The 19,481-nt window shown below is 40.9% G+C and overlaps 1 protein-coding gene across 1 annotated transcript in view; it reads left to right on the top strand.

The window, feature by feature from the left end:
* The window catches only part of cftr (CF transmembrane conductance regulator), a 152,430-nt gene that overhangs the window by 85,729 nt on the left and 47,220 nt on the right, over nucleotides 1–19,481 (top strand). Inside the window, exons 12-15 of the mRNA XM_063057835.1 lie at nucleotides 11,800–11,894; nucleotides 13,441–13,527; nucleotides 14,239–14,986; nucleotides 18,163–18,291. Of these exons, the coding sequence (XP_062913905.1) occupies nucleotides 11,800–11,894; nucleotides 13,441–13,527; nucleotides 14,239–14,986; nucleotides 18,163–18,291 (1,059 nt within the window). The remainder of the gene's footprint in view (nucleotides 1–11,799; nucleotides 11,895–13,440; nucleotides 13,528–14,238; nucleotides 14,987–18,162; nucleotides 18,292–19,481) is intronic.

The following is a 19,481-nucleotide window of genomic DNA, read 5'->3' as shown; positions in this document are numbered from 1 at the left end:
ATCTTTACTTTGCCTGCCAGTATAATTTCCCATCTTCCTCCAATTCTGTCTTATTTATTTGTGACCTCCTGAACTGATACAACAGATCCCAACATAAACTTGGCATACAGCTCCTTATTTTTCCTCTCAGCTTATTCCAACATTCTAGACTCAAAATGGAATTCATCAGTTTTAGGTATCTTGCTTTTTCTTCCTCCAACAGAACTGACCATTTCTGCTGTAGGACATCCCTCTTTGATATTGGCTCAATTTTCCTCTCTGTATTAGTCCCTCCTGACCTGTTGGCCAGGATCTACAAGCCCTGCATTTTGGACATCTTCACCTTTCTTTGCTTGTTCTCTCCTTCTCTTACGGTCCATCTGTTTCAATTTTTTTTCCCCAAATTAACCCGATTGACTAAATGATTACTAGAGCTTGTTTCCAAGGTAACCCTGGACCCAACTCAAAGTATTGTCTGTGAATCATCTGACTGGAGGCTACTGGCCAAAGTTGGGTTGGCCTGGGGTTGGAGGATTGTGGATGTGCATGGGTGGTTGGGAGGGAGGAATGGGGCTTCTCTTGCTGTTGTCCTGTTGCTTGTTGATCTGCCAAGCACTATGGGCATGCTATGTTAGTGTTGGAATGTGTGGCAGCACTTGTGGGCAGCCACCAGCACATCCTTAGGTTCTGTTGGTTGTTAATGCATAATAGAAATGTAAAATGGATTTGAATCTGAATTTGAACCTAGCAGAGGTATTCCCTTTGTCCTGTCTATCTCTCCTCCAACTTCTCAGCAACTTCAAAGTAACATTTTCTCTCTCTCTCTTCCCCATTTGTTTTCATAGATGCTGGCCTAGTCTGCTGAGTTCCTCCAGCATTTTGTGTGTGTTGCTTGGATTTCCAGCATCTGTAGATTTTCTCTTGTTTGTGATTTTATAACCAGGAGCTGGCTTGCCTGTGGTCTTTTCAGTCACCTAAGTAGTGTCGGTTATAGAGTCATTGAGTTGAGAAGATGAACTTTGTCCATCTACACTAATTTATTTGCCTGCATTAGGACAATACCCTGCTAAGTTATAAGGCAGTTTCTGAAATGTTGTACCTCCCAGAATAATATAAAAAAATCCATTTGACTGATTGTTTTATCCCTCTGCAGAATTCTAAATTGAACATTTATAATTAATACCTATAGTGTATATTAACAAAATAAGAATGAATCTATCAGCTGCTGGTGATAAACGAAACCTCTTCTGATAAAGACAAAGCAAACAAGTACACATATAATTGAGTATGTACTCTGCCTGAGGTCATTTTAACCTAAAACACTTATCTGTATGATAAATTTATTTCAGTTGTATTCACTCACTCCAGTTCTTTAAGATTATGGTTAACAAGCTCTGCTTGTTAGCATTTTGCAGAATGATGTAGCTAAGCCAAGTACACAATTTAACACCATTTATTTTTATTTATACCTGTTCATGATACAACTAGAAAGACTTGAACTTATACTGATTGTTACACACACCATAATAGAAATGTTCTGACAACCTTATAACATTTGAAAAGACAAAATTCCTCAACTGATCTGCCTGTCAGTCTCAAGAGGTTCAAAATTCATGCTATTACAGCCCAGTGTATTCTAGAGTTCAGAGTTCAATTCTGGCGCTCTCTGTAAGGAGTGTGTATGTTCTCCCCACGAACCGCTTGGGTTTCCTCCAGGTGCTCTGGTTTCCTCCCACAGTCCAACAAACATAGAAACATAGGAACATAGAAAATAGGTGCAGGAGTAAGGCATTCGGCCCTTCGAGCCTGCACCGCCATTCAGTATGATCATGGCTGATCATCCAACTCAGAACCCTGTACCAGCCTTCCCTCCATACCCCCGATCCCTTTAGCCACAAGGGCCATATCTAACTCCCTCTTAAATATAGCCAATGAACTGGCCTCAACTGTTTCCTTTGGCAGAGAATTCCACAGATTCACCACTCTCTGTGTGAAGAAGTTTTTCCTAATCTCGGTCCTAAAAGGCTTCTCCTTTATCCTCAAACTGTGACCCCTCGTTCTGGACTTCCCCAACATCGGGAACAATCTTCCTGCATCTAGCCTGTCCAATCCCTGTAGGATTTTATATGTTTCAATAAGATCCCCCCTCAATCTTCTAAATTCCAACAAGTGTAAGCCTAGTTCATCCAGTCTTTCATCATATGAAAGTCCTGCCATCCCAGGAATCAATCTGGTGAACCTTCTTTGTACTCCCTCTATGGCAAGGATGTCTTTCCTCAGATTAGGGGACCAAAACTGCACACAATACTCCAGGTGTGGTCTCACCAAGGCCTTGTACAACTGCAGTAGTACCTCCCTGCTCCTGTACTCGAATCCTCTCGCTATAAATGCCAGCATACCATTCGCCTTTTTCACCGCCTGCTGTACCTGCATGCCCACTTTCAATGACTGGTGTATAATGACACCCAGGTCTCGTTGCACCTCCCCTTTTCCTAATCAGCCACCATTCAGATAATAATATGTTTTCCTGTTTTTGCCACCAGATTGCATCTACCATGAACTTGCCCACTCACCTAACCTATCCAAGTCACCCTGCGTCCTCTTAGCATCCTCCTCACAGCTAACACTGCCGCCCAGCTTCGTGTCATCCGCAAACTTGGAGATGCTGCATTTAATTCCCTTGTCCAAGACATTAATATATATTGTAAACAACTGGGGTCCCAGCACTGAGCCTTGCGGTACCCCACTAGTCACTGCCTGCCATTCTGAAAACATCCCGTTTATTCCCACTCTTTGCTTCCTGTCTGCTAACCAATTCTGTATCCACATCAATACCCTACCCCCAATACCGTGTGCTTTAAGTTTGCACACTAATCTCCTGTGTGGGACCTTGTCAAAAGCCTTTTGAAAATCCAAATATACCACATCCACTGGTTCTCCCCTATCCACTCTACTGGTTACATCCTCAAAAAATTCTATGAGATTCGTCAGACATGATTTTCCTTTCACAAATCCATGCTGACTTTCTCCGATGATTTCACCGCTTTCCAAATTTGCTGTTATCACATCTTTGATAACTGACTCTAGCATTTTCCCCACCACCGATACTAGGCTAACCGGTCTATAATTCCCCGGTTTCTCTCTCCCTCCTTTTTTAAAAAGTGGGGTTACATTAGCCACCCTCCAATCCTCAGGAACTAGTCCAGAATCTAAAGAGTTTTGAAAAATTATCACTAGTGCATCCACGATTTCTTGGGCTACTTCCTTAAGCACTCTGGGATGCAGACCATCTGGCCCTAGGGATTTATCTGCCTTTAATCCCTTCAATTTACCTAACAGCACTTCCCTACTAACATGTATTTCCCTCAGTTCCTCCATCTCACTGGACCCTCTGTCCCCTACTATTCCTGGAAGATTATTTATGTCCTCCCTAGTGAAGACAGACCCAAAGTAGTTATTCAATTTGTCTGCCATGTCCTTGCTCCCCATAATCAATTCACCTGTTTCTGTCTATAGGGGACCTACATTTGTCTTAACCAATCTTTTTCTTTTCACATATCTATAAAAGCTTTTACAGTCAGTTTTTATGTTCCCTGCCAGTTTTCTGTCATAATCTTTTTTCCCCTTCCTAATTAAGCCCTTTGTCCTCCTCTGCTGAACTCTGAATTTCTCCCAGTCCTCAGGTGAGCCACTTTCTCTGGCTAATTTGTATGCTTCTTCTGTGGAATTGATACTATCCCTAATTTCTCTTGTCAGCTATGGGTGCACTACCTTCCTTGATTTATTCTTTTGCCAAACTGGGATGAACAATTGTTGTAGTTCATCCATGCAATCTTTAAATGCTTGCCATTGCATATCCACCATCAACCCTTTAAGTGTCATTTGCCAGTTTGTCTTAGCTAATGCACGTCTCATACCTTCAAAGTTACCCTTCTTTAAGTTCAGAACCTTTGTTTCTGAATTAACTATGTCACTCTCCATCTTAATGAAGAATTCCACCATATTATGGTCACTCTTACCCAAGGGGCCTCTCATGACAAGATTGCTAATTAACCCTTCCTCATTGCTCAATACCCAGTCTAGAATAGCCTGCTCTCTACTTGGTTCCTCGACATGTTGGTTCAAAAAACCATCCTGCATACATTCCAAGAAATCCTCTTCCTCAGCACCCTTACCAATTTGGTTCACCCAATCTATATGTAGATTGAAGTCACCCATTATAACTGCTGTTCCTTTATTGCACACATTTCTAATTTCCTGTTTAATACCATCCCCAACCTCACTACTATTGTTAGGTGGCCTGTACACAACTCCCACCAGCATTTTCTGCCCCTTAGTGTTATGCAGCTCTACCCATATCGATTCCACATCCACCGGCTAATGTCCTTCCTTTCTATTGCGTTAATCTCCTCTCAAACCAGCAATGCTACCCCACCTCCTTTTCTTTCATGTCTATCCCTCCTGAATATTGAATATCCCTGAATGTTGAGCTCCCATCCTTGGTCACCCTGGTGCCATGTCTCTGTGATCCCAACTATTTCATATTCATTAATAACAATCTGCACTTTTAATTCATCCTTGTTACGAATGCTCCTTGCATTGACACACAAAGCCTTCAGGCTCGCTTTTACAACTCTCTTAGCCCTTATACAATTATGTTGAAAAGTGGCCCTTTTTGATTTTTGCCCTGGATTTGCTGGCCTGCTACTTATACTTTTCACTTTACTACGTTTTGCTTCTACCCTCATTTTACACCCCTCTGTCTCTCTGCACTGGTTCCCATCCCCCTGTTGTGAACTAACCTCCTCTCTCCTAGTCTCTTTAATTTGATTCCCACCCCCTAACCATTCTGGTTTAAAGTCACCTCAGTAGCCCTCGCAAATCTCCCCACCAAGATATTGGTCCCCCTAGGATTCAAGTGTAACCCGTCCTTTTTGTACAGGTCACGTACTGGTCACTAACAACGTACTGGTTAGTAGATTAATTGGTCATTGTAAATTGTCCTGTGATTAGGTCAGTGTCAAATAGGTTGCTGGGCGGTGTGGCTCATAGGGCCAGAAAGTTCTGCACTGTATCTCGAAATAAATAAAATTTAACTTTTGCTTGACAACTCTATTCTCATATTGGGAGCTTAATTGATCATCATAGAGTGATTGGAATTGCCACCACGTGTTTGAGTAAAGCCTTTTTTTCTTACCTGTCAACCAATGTGACTGAAAGGGCAGTTTCTGCTAACAGTTTGTTAATTTATCACAAATACTGCTTCTACTTCAGTGCTTGCTGTAAAGACATTATTAGACATGTGTTCTTATCCTTACATCCAGAAGACGCTGGATATCTGAAATAAAAAAAAGAACTATTGCAACTGGGCAACAAGTCAGGCAGTATCCATGGAGAGAGAAACTGCGTTAGTATTTCAAGTTATCAAAATTAAAAGAATATTCTGTATAAAACTAAACATGTATCTGTACAACTACATGTCAAATGAATAAAGGCTTGCATTTGGAGGCAAAGTTAATTTGTAGATTAACTTTGCAGAGAGAGCAACAAATCCATGCACGTGGGTAAGTTATCAGTCAATATTTAGTGCTAAGGGGAGTCATTGTGCTGAAAGAAATAGATCTATAAACTACAAAATATTGCTGCAGCCCTCCTGCCTTGTGCTGAAGATTTGGTCTATCACTATGATTTCTCAAAAGATTACATTATATTCCTTACAATAAGAATGAGAATCACATGTAGCTGCTGCTTTCAAGCGATCAGTTGAATTGAGTAAAGAAGCTAAATTGTAAAGCCTTAAATGTCTTGGAAACTTTTGATTACATTTGATATCCCGATCCAGTTTTGAATTGGAGTCACTTCTTATGAGGCAGAATCAAGTACGAAAATTTGGTCTGTGTAGGTACCCGACGTTATGTTACTCTACCCTTATACACACGACTTACACCAAAATGAGAAGCTAAATCTGCTTTGTATTCTCCATTTGCTCAGGTCCAAAAACTCCCAACCCATCCTTCCTGAAATTACTTTTGTTGCAATTTGTAACTAATTCATTCACAAATTAATCATATGCTTCACATGTTGTTCATCTTTTTTTTTAAGTATTCCTGACATACAATGCACTTTTATGTTTGATTGTTTAATTATTGACAGTGTCAAACAATGAGGCATTTAGAAAATCACAAGGGCAGTAGCCAAAAATTCTGAAAATTATTTGATGCCCAAGTTAGGTCCTTAGGTTTTCACTCTGATGCGCACTGTAGAGCATCTGCTAGCTTTGGGTGTACAAAAACCAATGGAATTACCAGAATGGTTAAAATTAATTTATATCTGAAGAAGAGACAGCTAATATCTTTAAATGATATGGTACCCTTCAGATCTTCCTATGGTTGGGTTATAAAGGCTAAGATTTAAATCAATAAATATCTAATACAGAACAAAAACAAGTTTCTATATCTAATCTATTGTGCAACTAGATCAAGGTGGCTCAATAAAGCAATTTGGAGAGCAATCAGTTCATGTAAACAGAAATGCTGGCCTGTAAAGCAAAGCATTTTTTTTTAGATTAGATTATGAAGACACCCAGTCATCGTTTATTGTCATTTAGAAATGCATGTATTAAGAAATGATACAATGTGAGTGATATCACAAAAAAAAGGACAAACCAAAGACTAACACTGACAAGACCATATAATTATAATATATAGTTACAGCAGTGCAAAGCAATACCATAATTTGATAAAGAGCAGACCAAGGGCATGGTAAAAAAAAAGTCTCAAAGTTCCGGTCGACTCCCGATAGTCCCGATAGCAGGTGGCAAAAGGGAGAAACTCTCCCTGCCATAACCCTCCAGGCGCCAACAACTGCCGATGCATTGGAAGCACCGGACCACAGCCGACTCTGAGTCTGTCCGAAAACTTCGAGCCTCCGACCAGCCCCTCCGATACAGCCTCCCGAGCACCATCCTCTGCCCAGCACTTTTACCCTGCCCCGGCGCCGAGCAACAAGCAAAGCCGGGGACTCGGGGCCTTCTCCTCTGGAGATTCTGGATCAGACAGTGATTTGCAAAAGAAGGCATGAGGATTCCCCAGCAGACAAGGTGAAGGAGCATCCTGAGGGATTCATTCTACAGATATGTTAAGAGCAAAAAGATTGCCAAGGACAAAACTGATCCTCTGGAAAATCAGAATGGCAATCCATGCATGGAGCCGAAAGGGATCTTAAACAGATTTTTTTTTTGCATCTGTATTTACTCGTGAGATGAACAGTCTATAGAAGTGAGGCAAGCAGCAGTGAAATCACGAACCCTATACAGATTACAGAAGAGGAGGTGTTTGCTGTCTTGAGGCAAATTAGAGTGGATAACTCCCCGGGGCCTAACAAGGTGTTTCCTTGGACCCTGTGGGAGGCAAGGGCAGAAATTTCTGGGTCCCCAGCAGAGTTATTTAAAGCATCTTTAGTGACAGGTGAGGTACCAGAGGATTGGAGGATAGGTAATGTTGTTCCGCTGTCTGAGAGTGGCTCTAAAAATAAACCAGGAAGTTATAGGCCAGTGAGCCTGACATCAGTAGCGGGAAAGTTATTGGATGGTACTTCAAGGGACTGGGTGTATTAGTATTTGGATAGATATAGACTAATTAGGGATAGTTAGTGTGGTAGGTCATGAGTATCCAAACTTGCAGAGTTTTTTGAGTTTGGTCAATAAGGTTTACTCACTCAACATTCAAGATGATGTAGTAAATTGGATCAGACATTGGCTTTATGGAAGAAGCCAGGGAGAGATATTAGATGATTGACTCTCTGACTGGAGGCCGGTGACACAGGGATTGGTACTGAGGCTGTTGTTGTTTGTCATCTGTATCAATGATCTAAATGATAATGTGGTTAACTGGATCAGCAAATTTGCAGATGACACCAAGATTGGGCATGTAGTAGACAGCATGGAAGACAATCAGAGCTTGCAGTGGGATCATTGAACAGTTGGGAAAAGGGGCTGAAAAATGACAGATGGAATTTAATACAGACAAGTGCCAAGTGTTGCACTTCTGTAGGACCAACAAGGGTAGGTCTTACACAGTGAATGATAGGGCATTAAGGAGTGTGGTAGAACAAAGGGATCTGGGAATACAGATATATAACTCGTTGAAAGTGACATCACAGGTGAATAAGGTCATAGTGAAAGCTTTTGCCACTTTGGCCTTCATAAATCAATGTATTGAGTACAAGAGATGGGATGTTATGTTTCATTTGTATAAGATGTTGTTGAGACCTAATTTGAAGTACTGTGTGCAGTTTTGGTCACCTACCTACTGAAAAGATGTAAATAAGGTTGAAAGAGTACAGAGAAAATTAACAAGGACTGGACTGGAGCCAGGACTGTAGGACTTGAGTTATAAGGAGAATTGAATAGGTTAGAACTTTATTCTTTGGAAATTCGAAGATTGAGGGAATATTTGATAGATGTAGGCAAAATGATAAGGGGTGTAGATCCCTGGGTGAGCTGCCAGCACAAGTGGTGCACGCAAGCTCAATTTCAACATTTAAGAGAAGTCTGGATAGGTACATGGGTGGTAGGGGTATGGAGGGCTATGGTCCTGGTGCAGTTCAATGGGAGTAGGCAATTTAAATGGTTTTGCATGCACTAGATGGGCTGAAGGGCTTGCTTCTTTGCTGCATTATGCTATGACTCTATGGCTGTAAAAGAATCAGAAATATTGATTTCATATCTGCTAACCACTGTTCTGCAGTTAAATATTAAATATTATTTTTTATTCATTTGACCTCCGCTTTCAGATCTAGATTTTCACACAGATTTCCTGTTGGGTCAGACAGAGGTCAATATTTATAGTCTATAAAATTAACTATTTGACATGTTTTTATGCATTTTCTAATTGATTTATTGTGTTAAATCAATTATCATGTGCAATTAGGCCATTCAAGTGTGCATACTCTGATTTTCTGGGTTCTGACAGGACTAGTAAGGCCAATGTGAAAATTACAGACTCTTCAACAAAAGAGGCAGAAACCCTCTAAGGAGTGGGTGCTGAGTGCACTCCTCCTGCTTCCGAAGATGGGCCTCTGTGTATGCCCAATGCACAGTGCCGAGACTCCGAGCACCAATTTGTATTCTCCTTCTCTAGTTTAAGGGGCCATGCCATGGATTCCCAGGGGGCAGAGGGAATGTTGAACGTCTTCAAAGCATAAAATTTTGTACACATCCTCATACCTTTTTCTCCATCTGCCTGGCAATTCCTTCCTATGGCAGATCTTGGGGTAGAGGGTCATTTTTATTTATTGGGATACAGCTCAGAGTAGGTCCTCCTGGCTCCTTGAGCTGTGCCACCAAGCAGCTCACTGATTTAACCCTGGCCGAATCATGGTACAATTTACAATGACCAATTAACCTACTAAACAATACGTCTTTGGACTATGGGAGGAAAGCGAAGCATCTGGAGGAAACCCACGTGGTCACAGGGAGAATGTACAGACATCTTACAGGCGGCAGTAGGAATTGAACACGGGTCGCTGGTATTGTAAAACTAACCACTATGCTACCATGCCACCCCAATATTTTTGGCAATGTGGTGTCAGACGTGGTCTCCCCCATGCTAATTGATCGATAAAGTAGATAGCCTGGGGCAGGACACCAAATTCATTTGCTTGTTCTAGTGATATTTGATGAATTTGCAAAGACCATGTCTGATATTCTCCCATTGCTCACTGTAGGTCATAACATATAAGGTGATGTGACACCAATCCTCCTAAAATTCGTCCCCTGTGAAAATGATTCACTTATATTCTATACACGCCCAGAGAGCATGGACAGAAAGGGAAGTCCGGACAGAACTGTGCCTCCACCTTATCCAGGAAATGGACCAAAAAAAACCCTCTCTTGCAGGGTAGGCTGAAGGGGAAAGGGCAGCAGGGCCTGTGCACATCTTGAGACTGTGCTTTCCATGGTTCAGTCATCTTCAACCAAACGGAGCAAGTTATCCCTTCGACCCTCGTCTCCTTTCTCCACTGCGGGCTCCTGGTCATGCTGGAAAGCACAATTACCGTCACAGCCAAACAGCTAAGTGAGGGAAAATATCAGTACACCTTGGATAGTGGTGACACCATCAATGCCTTGTACTTGAACCCTAATAAGTATTGGTTATGTGTTGCCGTTGGCCCAAGCATTAAAATTTGGGATTTGGAAAGAAAAATCATAGCGGGTGAATTACGACAGGAGGAAATTAGAACCAGCAGTAAAGCAGAGCATCCGTGCTTGGCTTGGTCTGCAAATGGACAGATATTGTTTTCTGGCTACACGGATAACCTTATCGGAGCCTGGCAGGTCACCAGCGGAACAAGATGAAGTGCTTTTTGCAAGAAGGTGAAGAGTTTTGTTTGGGCTGATTCGACTGGAAAAAAAACCAGCTAAGTAGAGTTTAACAGAGAGTGCCATTAAGATCCTCAAAATTCCATCGCATGGACCATTGAGGGCGCAATCTTACTTGAGAGGGCATAGCTGTTTTCAACCACAAAACGCAGGGAATCCTCAGCGTAGTTTGTAAGTTCTCCTCAGATCACATTGGTTTCCTCCGGGTGCGCCAATTTTCTCACACAGTCCAAAGACGTGCCGGTTGGGAGGTTAATTGGACATTGTAAATATTCCTGTGATTAGGCTAAGATCTCTGAGGATCTAACCTGGTCCCAACATATCGATGTAGTTTTAAAGAAGGCAAGACAGTGGCTATACTTTATTAGGAGTTTGAAGCATGTCAACAAATATACTCAAAAACTTCTATAGTTGTGCCGTGGAGGGCATTCTGACAGGCTGCATCACTGTCTGGTTTGGAAGAGGTACTGCACAGGACCAAAAGAAGCTGCAGAAGGTTGTAAATCTAGTCAGCTCCATCTTGGGCACTAGCCTCCAAACTACTCAGGACATCTTTAGGGAGCAGTGTCTCAGAAAGGCAGCGTCCATTATTAAGGACCTCCAGCACCCAGGGCATGCCCTTTTCTCACTGTTGTCATTAGGTAGGAGGTACAGGAGCCTGAAGGCACACACTCAGCAATTCATGAACAGCTTCTTCCCCTCTGCCATCCGATTCCTAAATAGACATTGAATCTTTGGACATTACCTCACTTTTTTTAAATGTACAGTATTTCTGTTTTTGCACATTTTTGGATCTATTTAATAAATGTAATTGATTTACTTGTTTATTATTTATTAAAATTTTATTTATTTTTTTTTTCTCTGCTAGATTATGTATTGAATTGAACTGCTGCTGCTAAGTTAGCAAATTTCATGTCACATGCCGGTGATAATAAACCTGATTCTGATTCTGATTAAATTAGGGGATTGCTCTGTGACTTGGCTTGAAGGACTGGAAGGGCCTATTCTGTGCTGTATCTCAATGTTATATTCTACTGTCCTTTATTTATTTACATTGCACCTCTCATCACATTTGGGCCAAATGATTCATGTTACAAAATTAATCTGGGATCTCCATTATTGATAGTTCAGTCAGCTAAAAGCAGTAATGACCAATAGATTGGAGCACAATAGAAAACAACTACCATGGCAAAACAAAGATTTCAAAAGCATTTCACCCACAAAATGCTGCAGAAACTCAGCAATTCAGGCAACAACTATGGAAAGGAATAAAGAGCCGACATTTCAGGCCAGGACCCTTCACCAGGACCCAAAATGTCGACTGTTTGTTCCTTTCCGCAGATGCTGCCTGACTCTCAGTGTTCCTCGAGCATTTTATGTGTATTACTCTGGATTTCCAGCATCTTCAGAATCTCTTGTGTTTACTTTTCTCCCCCCAGGATATCAAACTGCTTCCTAACAAGGATAAGACTGTCCTTGGAGATGGAGGGATTACTCTCAGTGGAGGTCAACGAGCACGAATCTGTTTGGCAAGGTTTGCATTGCAATTTTAAGATTGTGAGAAAGATATTAAACTGAAGGACAATTATGTATTTGCGTTGGAAGTAACTTCCGAGAACCTCAGGTATGATCATTCTTTTAGGCAGTACTTACAGCAGATGATTAATTTAATCAACAAACAGTGTTTCCACATCTGGGGTCCAGCTCAGTGAACATCCTGGAGGTTGTACCTCAGGTGATAAAATGTGGAGGCTCTACACCTGATACACATGCCGCAAGGCGTGGGGACAAAACTTTAGCAGTTGTGAAAAGAGTGAATGTAATCCTGACGCAAAGTTTTGACTGAAAACGTCAACTGTCCTTCTGAGACCACAGACTTCCTCTAGCACGGGGCATTAAGCAAGGGGTCCTCGACCCCAGGTTGGGAAATCCTGCAGTTTGCCTTGTTTTTTGTCGCGAGAATCTGGAATTATTTTAATACTTCTGACATTCAGAGACATTTAAAAGCTGTTAAAATTGAAGCAGACAATTAAATTCAACCTCCTTAATCTTTTAAGAAAGTGAAGGTGCTGCACACCTCCATTGTGATTGCATCTCTGTACTGGGCCCAGGACAGGTAACCTGATGTTATTGTCCAGGAATTTAAAGCTGCTGGCTGTCTCCACCACTGACTCACCAATGTAGCAACATAGAAACATAGAAAATCTACAGCACATTATAGGCCCTTCAGCTCACAATGTTGTGCCGACCATGTAACCTACTCCAGAAGCTGCCTAGAATTTCCCTACCGCATTGCCCTCTATTTTTCTAAGGTCTATGTACCTATCTAAGAATCTCTTAAAAGACCCTATTGTAACCACCTCTACCACGGTCACTGGCAATGAGTTCTACGCACCCACCACTCTCTGTGCGAAAAACTTGCCTCCAACATCCCCCCTCGTACCTAGTTCCACACACCAGAAAGCTATGCCCCCTCGTGTTAGCTATTTCAGTCCTGGGAAAAAGCCTCTGGCTATCCACACAATCAATGCCTCTCATCACCTTATACACCTCTATCAGGTTGCCTCTCATCTTCCGTTGCTCCACGGAGAAAAAGCCAAGTTCGCTCAACCTGTTCTCATAAGGCATGTTCTCCAACTCAGGTAACATCCTTGTAAATCTCCTCTGCAGTTTCCACATCCTTCCTGTAGTGAGGTGACCAGAAATGAACACAGTACTCCAAGTGGGGTCTAACTAACATCTTATAGAGTAGCATATGTTTGCCTTCCTTCCCCTTCCTGAAGCCAACCATCAGTTCTTTAGTTTTAGTGATGTTGAGTGAGAAGTTACTGTTGCACCTGGTGTGTAAATTTGCTGCAAAGCTGGGCTACTCCAGCTAAACCAGTCTCTGCAACCAAACCAGAGAATCCATCAGGTGCTCTGTTCTGTCAATGAGTCCAGGTTTTGAGCATCTAATAATGTTCTGGACTTCACTGCAGCTTAAACTGTTAAATGTCATTGGTTCTGAATACCACAGCGGGCCAGCAAGATCAGACCCATTATTGACTAACCTGTTTTACTTTATTTCCATCTGTCCATAGGGCACTGTACAAAGATGCTGATCTATATCTACTGGATTCACCATTTAGTCACCTAGATGTGACAACAGAGAAGAACATTTTTGAAAGGTATCTTTCAGAAGATTGCACTATTGAACCCAGTTTTTAAATAATTTAATGGCTCCATTAAATCCATTAAAAATAAAACAAAAAGTTTAATTGAGATGCAGGTTCTGATAATGCTTCATCAGTGTATCACTTTCATGGTGTAATATTAATGAGATCTGACTTCTGTGAGTCAGATCACCCGCTTGCTGATGCTACCCAGAATCAAGTGCATTATATAATGTGTCAGATAAAGCTGATCCAAAGCGAATTATATAATCAGAGAGTCTGAATCTATTGTGTTCCCCAACTCACAGAATCACCAGTTGAGTGTTTAATCTTTTATGTTCATTTTCATTCTGCATCAAATGACTCACAATTCATTCATTTTGGATCAACATAGTGCTGGAGGAACTCAGCAAGCCAGGCAGCATTTATGGAGGGGAATGAACAGTCAACATTTCCAGCTGAGTCAATTGTTCATTCCCCTCTTTAGATGCAGCCTGACCAGCTGAGTTCCTCCACCACTTTGTGTGTTTTGCTCAAGGTTTCCAGCATCTGCAGAATCTCTCGTGTTTGTTTATATTTAAACCAAAGTGCATCCACACATGTTAATGCAGAGGATGTATTATTTGTGTATAATCCATAATAATGAATCTTTCACACCTTAATCAAACAAAGTCTCATTGTTCTGAAGGAAAGAGATGAGATTTCAATTTATGCTTTTTTTAACAGCTGTCTTTGTAAACTCATGGCAAACAAAATTCGAATCTTGGTGACTTCAAAACTGGAGCACTTGAAGAAGGCAGATAAAATTCTACTTCTGCATGAGGGCCACTGCTACTTCTGCGGAACCTTCTCTGAGCTTCAGGGTGAAAGGCCTGACTTCAGTTCACAGCTGCTGGGTTCAGAGGGTTTCGACAACTTTAGTGCTGAAAGAAGAAGCTCGATTCTGACCGAAACCCTTCGCCGCTGTTCTATATCTTCAGGAGATGGAGCTGGTGTAGGTGGCTTCAGTGAAACTCGGAAAGCATCATTTAAACAACCGCCAACAGAATTTATTGAGAAAAGAAAATCCTCACTTAAGCTCAATCCACTAACTTCAAACAAGAATTTTTCCCTCGTACAAACAGCTTTGTCATACCCACAGACAAACGGGATGGAAGATGGCGACAATGAGCCAGGGGAAAGACGTTTTTCCCTCATTCCTGAGAATGAACTGGGGGAACCTACACAGCCCCGCAGTAATTTATTCAAAAGTGAGATGTCATTCCGTTCTCATCGTCGCCAGTCTGTTCTGGCTCTCATGACTAACTCTTCAGCAGCTCAGAGTAAAAGTCACTTGCGCCGTGGTGCAGTACGCGAGCTCTCCTTAGCCTCTCACACCAACTTTACTTCTTCGGATGTTGATATTTACTCAAGACGTACATCTGAAGATGGACCTTTTGAATTTAGTGAAGAAATAAATGAAGAAGATCTAAAGGTATGTTGAAAACTCCAACACAAAGTTATAATTCAATGTTTACCATAATAGGTGAACAAAATGATTAAAAAACACAGCAATGCAGGTGTTGCATGACATAAGAACACATTCAAAACTATTCTCTATGAAGATGTTAAATTAACAGGTTTCTCGGCTTCTACTTCCTGCCCACCTCCCCCCCCCCTTTGAATAAAGTGGTTCTAGTCACTAATTTCACGAAGAATTAATTAGTTGAATGAAGAAGTTGAATAGTTCAGGAAAAATAATATTTTGTGCAAAACAAGTGTTCAAGCTGTAAGGTCTGCCTAAAAAATCCAAACAGGAAAGTTGGCAATTGGACAGGGATGGAGACATCAGGAAAATATTTTGCAACAATTTCAATCTGAACATATGTAGCTAATAAGAGAATAGATGTTACTTACAGAGGTTGGGTTATTTTACTGAACTGTTTCCTCACATGTACCAGAGAGATTAGATTAGGAAGGCTTACATCATTTATCCATAGAACATCATCAGTTAAAATAGTTTTTTTCTCTCTGGATGATTGAATTTATTCCTCAAACAAAGCCAATATACGCCGAATATTTTTAAGCAACATTAAGGCTGAGTAGTTACTGTGTTTTGAAACCGTCAGGAATAGAACTGTACTTGTAACTGAAAATTGTTATGGTAAATGTAACTCCTCTTCACTGTGTTGGTTTCACAAAAAGTATTAACTTCAGATTTCCTCATACACATTCATTGTAGCATCTTTTCCTTGAAATTCCAATTGATCTCCCTGTCACATTCTTTACTCATTTTTCTGCCATTGTAACATTAGTAGATTCTAGTGACAATTCTACACATTTTTGTGACTTAACCGATCTCCCTGCATTTATGATATATACATAGCTATATCACAAGATTTTAAAGGGATTATAAAATGCCCTATAAAATACCCCAATAATAGTTGATTAGACATATCTGTCCATGTCCCTATCTAAGAGTCTCTTAAAAGAAATGTAAAACTAACATACAGTAGCTATATGTTAGTCTTACATTTCTTTTAAGGGACTCTTAGATAGGGACATGGAGCTTCGAAAAATAGAGGACTATACGGCAGGGAAATTCTAGGCAGCTTCTAGAGTGGGTTATGTGGTCGGCACAACATTGTGGGCCGAAGGGCCTGTAATGTGCTGCAGATTTCTGTGTTCTATGTTCTATTTGGAGATTTGTAGCAAATCCTTTGTAGTTAGTGGATGTCGAACTACTTTAACTCAAACGGATCTTGCCTGCTTAATCAGGTTCCTTAGAGTAACTCTCTGTGGTCTTTGAATGTCTTTGGCACCAGAAGCCCAATTTCTGTTAATTTGAGTGCACATGTGCTGGAGAATATTAGAAATGTACATATATTTATATTCACTTGAAATCATATCAAATCTGAGTAAAAAATCTTTGGGCTGTAATTATAACATGGTGATCAAAATCCAGTTTATCCACTTATATCCTGTGGAGAAAACGGCTTGTCGATAGGTGTGGTACCTATGTGAACCATACCAGTATGATTTGATTCTTTACAGGGTAGCAAGCCAGTTTGTTCAAGGGACAATAAGGGGCTGGGCAACAAGTAATGTCTACTCAGCAGTGCTCGCACCTGCGATTAAATAAAAATAACAAATTGCCCTGATTTTCTCAGGATTTTCATCCTTGTTTCTTCTTCCTATTCTGTTGTAAAAGGTATGAAACTTTAACCGAGGAACACCAGTGCTCATCATCCAGTATCTAAACAGACATAGGAACAACAGGAGGTCATTTAGTTCCCCAAGTTTATTTTGTCATGTGTTCAGATCATGACCAATATTTCCCTTAACTCCATTTATTTGCTTTATTTCTGAGCAAAATTAAGACAAATGGATAGAGTTAACATGAAAAAATCAGCTGAGTTAAAAAGAAATACCTGCAATTTGTCCTGACAAAATGTGCATTGATGGATCTTTACAGAGTGCGAAATGTTGCAAGTCGATTAATTGGTTCATTGGCCAACAGTGGGGGAGTTGCGTGGCCTCGGTCATAGCGAGGATTAGGCCTTAAGCTGCAGTGTTGCCTGTTTGCAGCCACCCAGGGGGAGACGTCAGAGTCAAGCGCTCCGCATCTATACTGGAATCAGTACTGCTCCCCCCCCCGCGCCCCCCCCACGCCATTTTAACTCGGCAGAAGACAAACTGTATTGTATTTGACTGCAGACTGCTGCAATGTTCATGGACTCAGGGATTTGGATTTTTTTTTTGTGTGACTATATTTTACTACTATCTTATATGTGCTATATGTGTGTTGTGTTGTGTATGACCATTGGTACAGTATTTGCTCCTTGGCCCTGGAGTAACGCTGTCTTGGCTGTATTCATAGGAATTCATGTGTGGTTGAATGACAACTAAACTTGAGTTTGAACTTGATGCAGCACAGAAATAGCCCACCATGTGCTTGCTAATCATCATTTGTATTAATCGCAGCTACCAGCAATTGGAACGTAGCCTACATTGTTTTGGTAATTTAAGTGCTTGCCTAGATACTTCTTAAATATTGTGATAGTAAATGCCTCCATCATCTCTTAGACAATGTATTCCAGTGCAGGAAGCTGAGGGGTAACCTGATAGAAGTATATTAATTAAGAAAGACATAAATAGGGTAGATGGCATGATTCTTTCTCCCAAGCTGGAAATGTCAAACATGAGAGGACATAGATTTATGCTGGGGAGGTTGGGGTGGGGGGAATCTTTACAAGTTTCTACCAGAGGGTGGTACATACCTGGAATGCGCTGCCAGGGGAAGTGGTAGAAGCAGGTATGAAAGCAACATTTAAGATGCATTAACAGTCAGAGAGTGGAGGGATTACAGACCATGTTCAGCAGATGGAATTAGTATAAGTTGACATCCTGGTCGACACAGGCCTGGTGGCCAAAGGCCCTTTTCCTATACTGTACTCTTCTATGTCTTGAATATCCACTTCAAAATTCTTTCGTTTGCAACTGACTCCTTTATCTTTAACCAACCTTCCTGAACGTTGTGACATGATAGCAGTGAGTATTTACAATTGCAATGCAGCAGGTGGAAAAGATCTAGATTTTCAGAAGTCCTTTGATAAGGAACCATGTTACAGACAGACTGAATGTCCAGAGTATCTCACTGTTTTCCTTTAGGAATGCTTTGGCGATGAAGAGGATACCCGTAATGTTACCACAACATGGAGCACTTACTTCAGATACGTTACACTAAATCGCAGCTTGGTTGCTGCACTCGTCCTTTGCCTTGTTATCTTTTCAGCAGAGGTAAGATAATAAGCAGAGTGGCAGTAGCCTTAACATACTGTGCACCTGTCCAAGAATTTACTTTTCTTGGAGCTGCATCATTTAAATTTTGTAGATTCAGTGAAATATGAACGCATTTCAAACTCGGTAAGGGAAAATATTGCTTTCTTCAGCCATGAAGTATCAATGCTGTCAAATTAGAATCAAAAGTAAGATCTTGCAGGAGATTTATATCTTGGATAGTGAAGGGTTTTGTATAAATTTTTGTTATATTTAGAGATACAGCCCAATGAGTCCGTGTCACACATATTACACACTAATCGGTATGTTTTTGGAATGTGGGAGGAAACCAGGGTATCTGGAGGAAACCTACAGTGACAGGGAGAATGTACAATCTCCTTGCAGACAGAGGCAGAATCGAACCTGGATCACTGGCACTGAAATTGGGTATTACTAACCATTACACGACCATGCCATGCCTGATGCAACTTGTTCAATTATAAGTTTGTAATACAAAAAAGAACACGCAAAATAGATGCAGGACTAGTCTATTTTTAACCTCATGCGTGCCCTGGCATTCATTCAGATCATGGCTGTGCTAATACATTCCTGCACTAACCCTATTTTGCTATCATTAAATATCCCCAGCAACTGAGACTCCACAGTCTTCTTGGGTATAGTCACTGCTGAATACATGACAGGATGAACCAGTGAGCCAGTCCAAGCATTTATAGGTACAAGATATTGATATGACTAGATTTCAGCCTTTACAAAGCAGAAGTGACAACGCTGTGAGAATTTTTGCATTCACTTGGTTTGCTCAATGATGTTCTAGGAGGAATGGCACTTAAGAACGTTTTAATGGTTTGTGCTTTTGCTGCTTTGTGGCTAACAACATAATGCCAAACATTATGCCCTAGGAGCAAAATTCAACAGTGAACTCATACAAGTGTGTTCTTGGTCCGTGATTAAATCTCAAGCTGATCTGTTGTTAGCCATGAGGAAGCAGTTCAGTTTGAAAATAATTGTTTAAAGATAATCAGATATGGTCAATCTCAAGTTAACTATTTCTAAAACATGATACTTCAAGCCCAATTTGTTAGCAGTGAGACTTCTCCTGAAAATGTTACTTAGGGTGAGAATTTGAACAATTTCTGTTTTTAAGCCTTATTGAAGAGGATGGGGGTTACTAAATCAGGAGTGTCCATAAC

Source organism: Mobula hypostoma, chromosome 9 (assembly GCF_963921235.1).
Source record: "Mobula hypostoma chromosome 9, sMobHyp1.1, whole genome shotgun sequence".
NCBI lineage: Eukaryota > Metazoa > Chordata > Chondrichthyes > Myliobatiformes > Myliobatidae > Mobula > Mobula hypostoma.
This window is presented reverse-complemented; position numbering and strand designations above follow the sequence as displayed.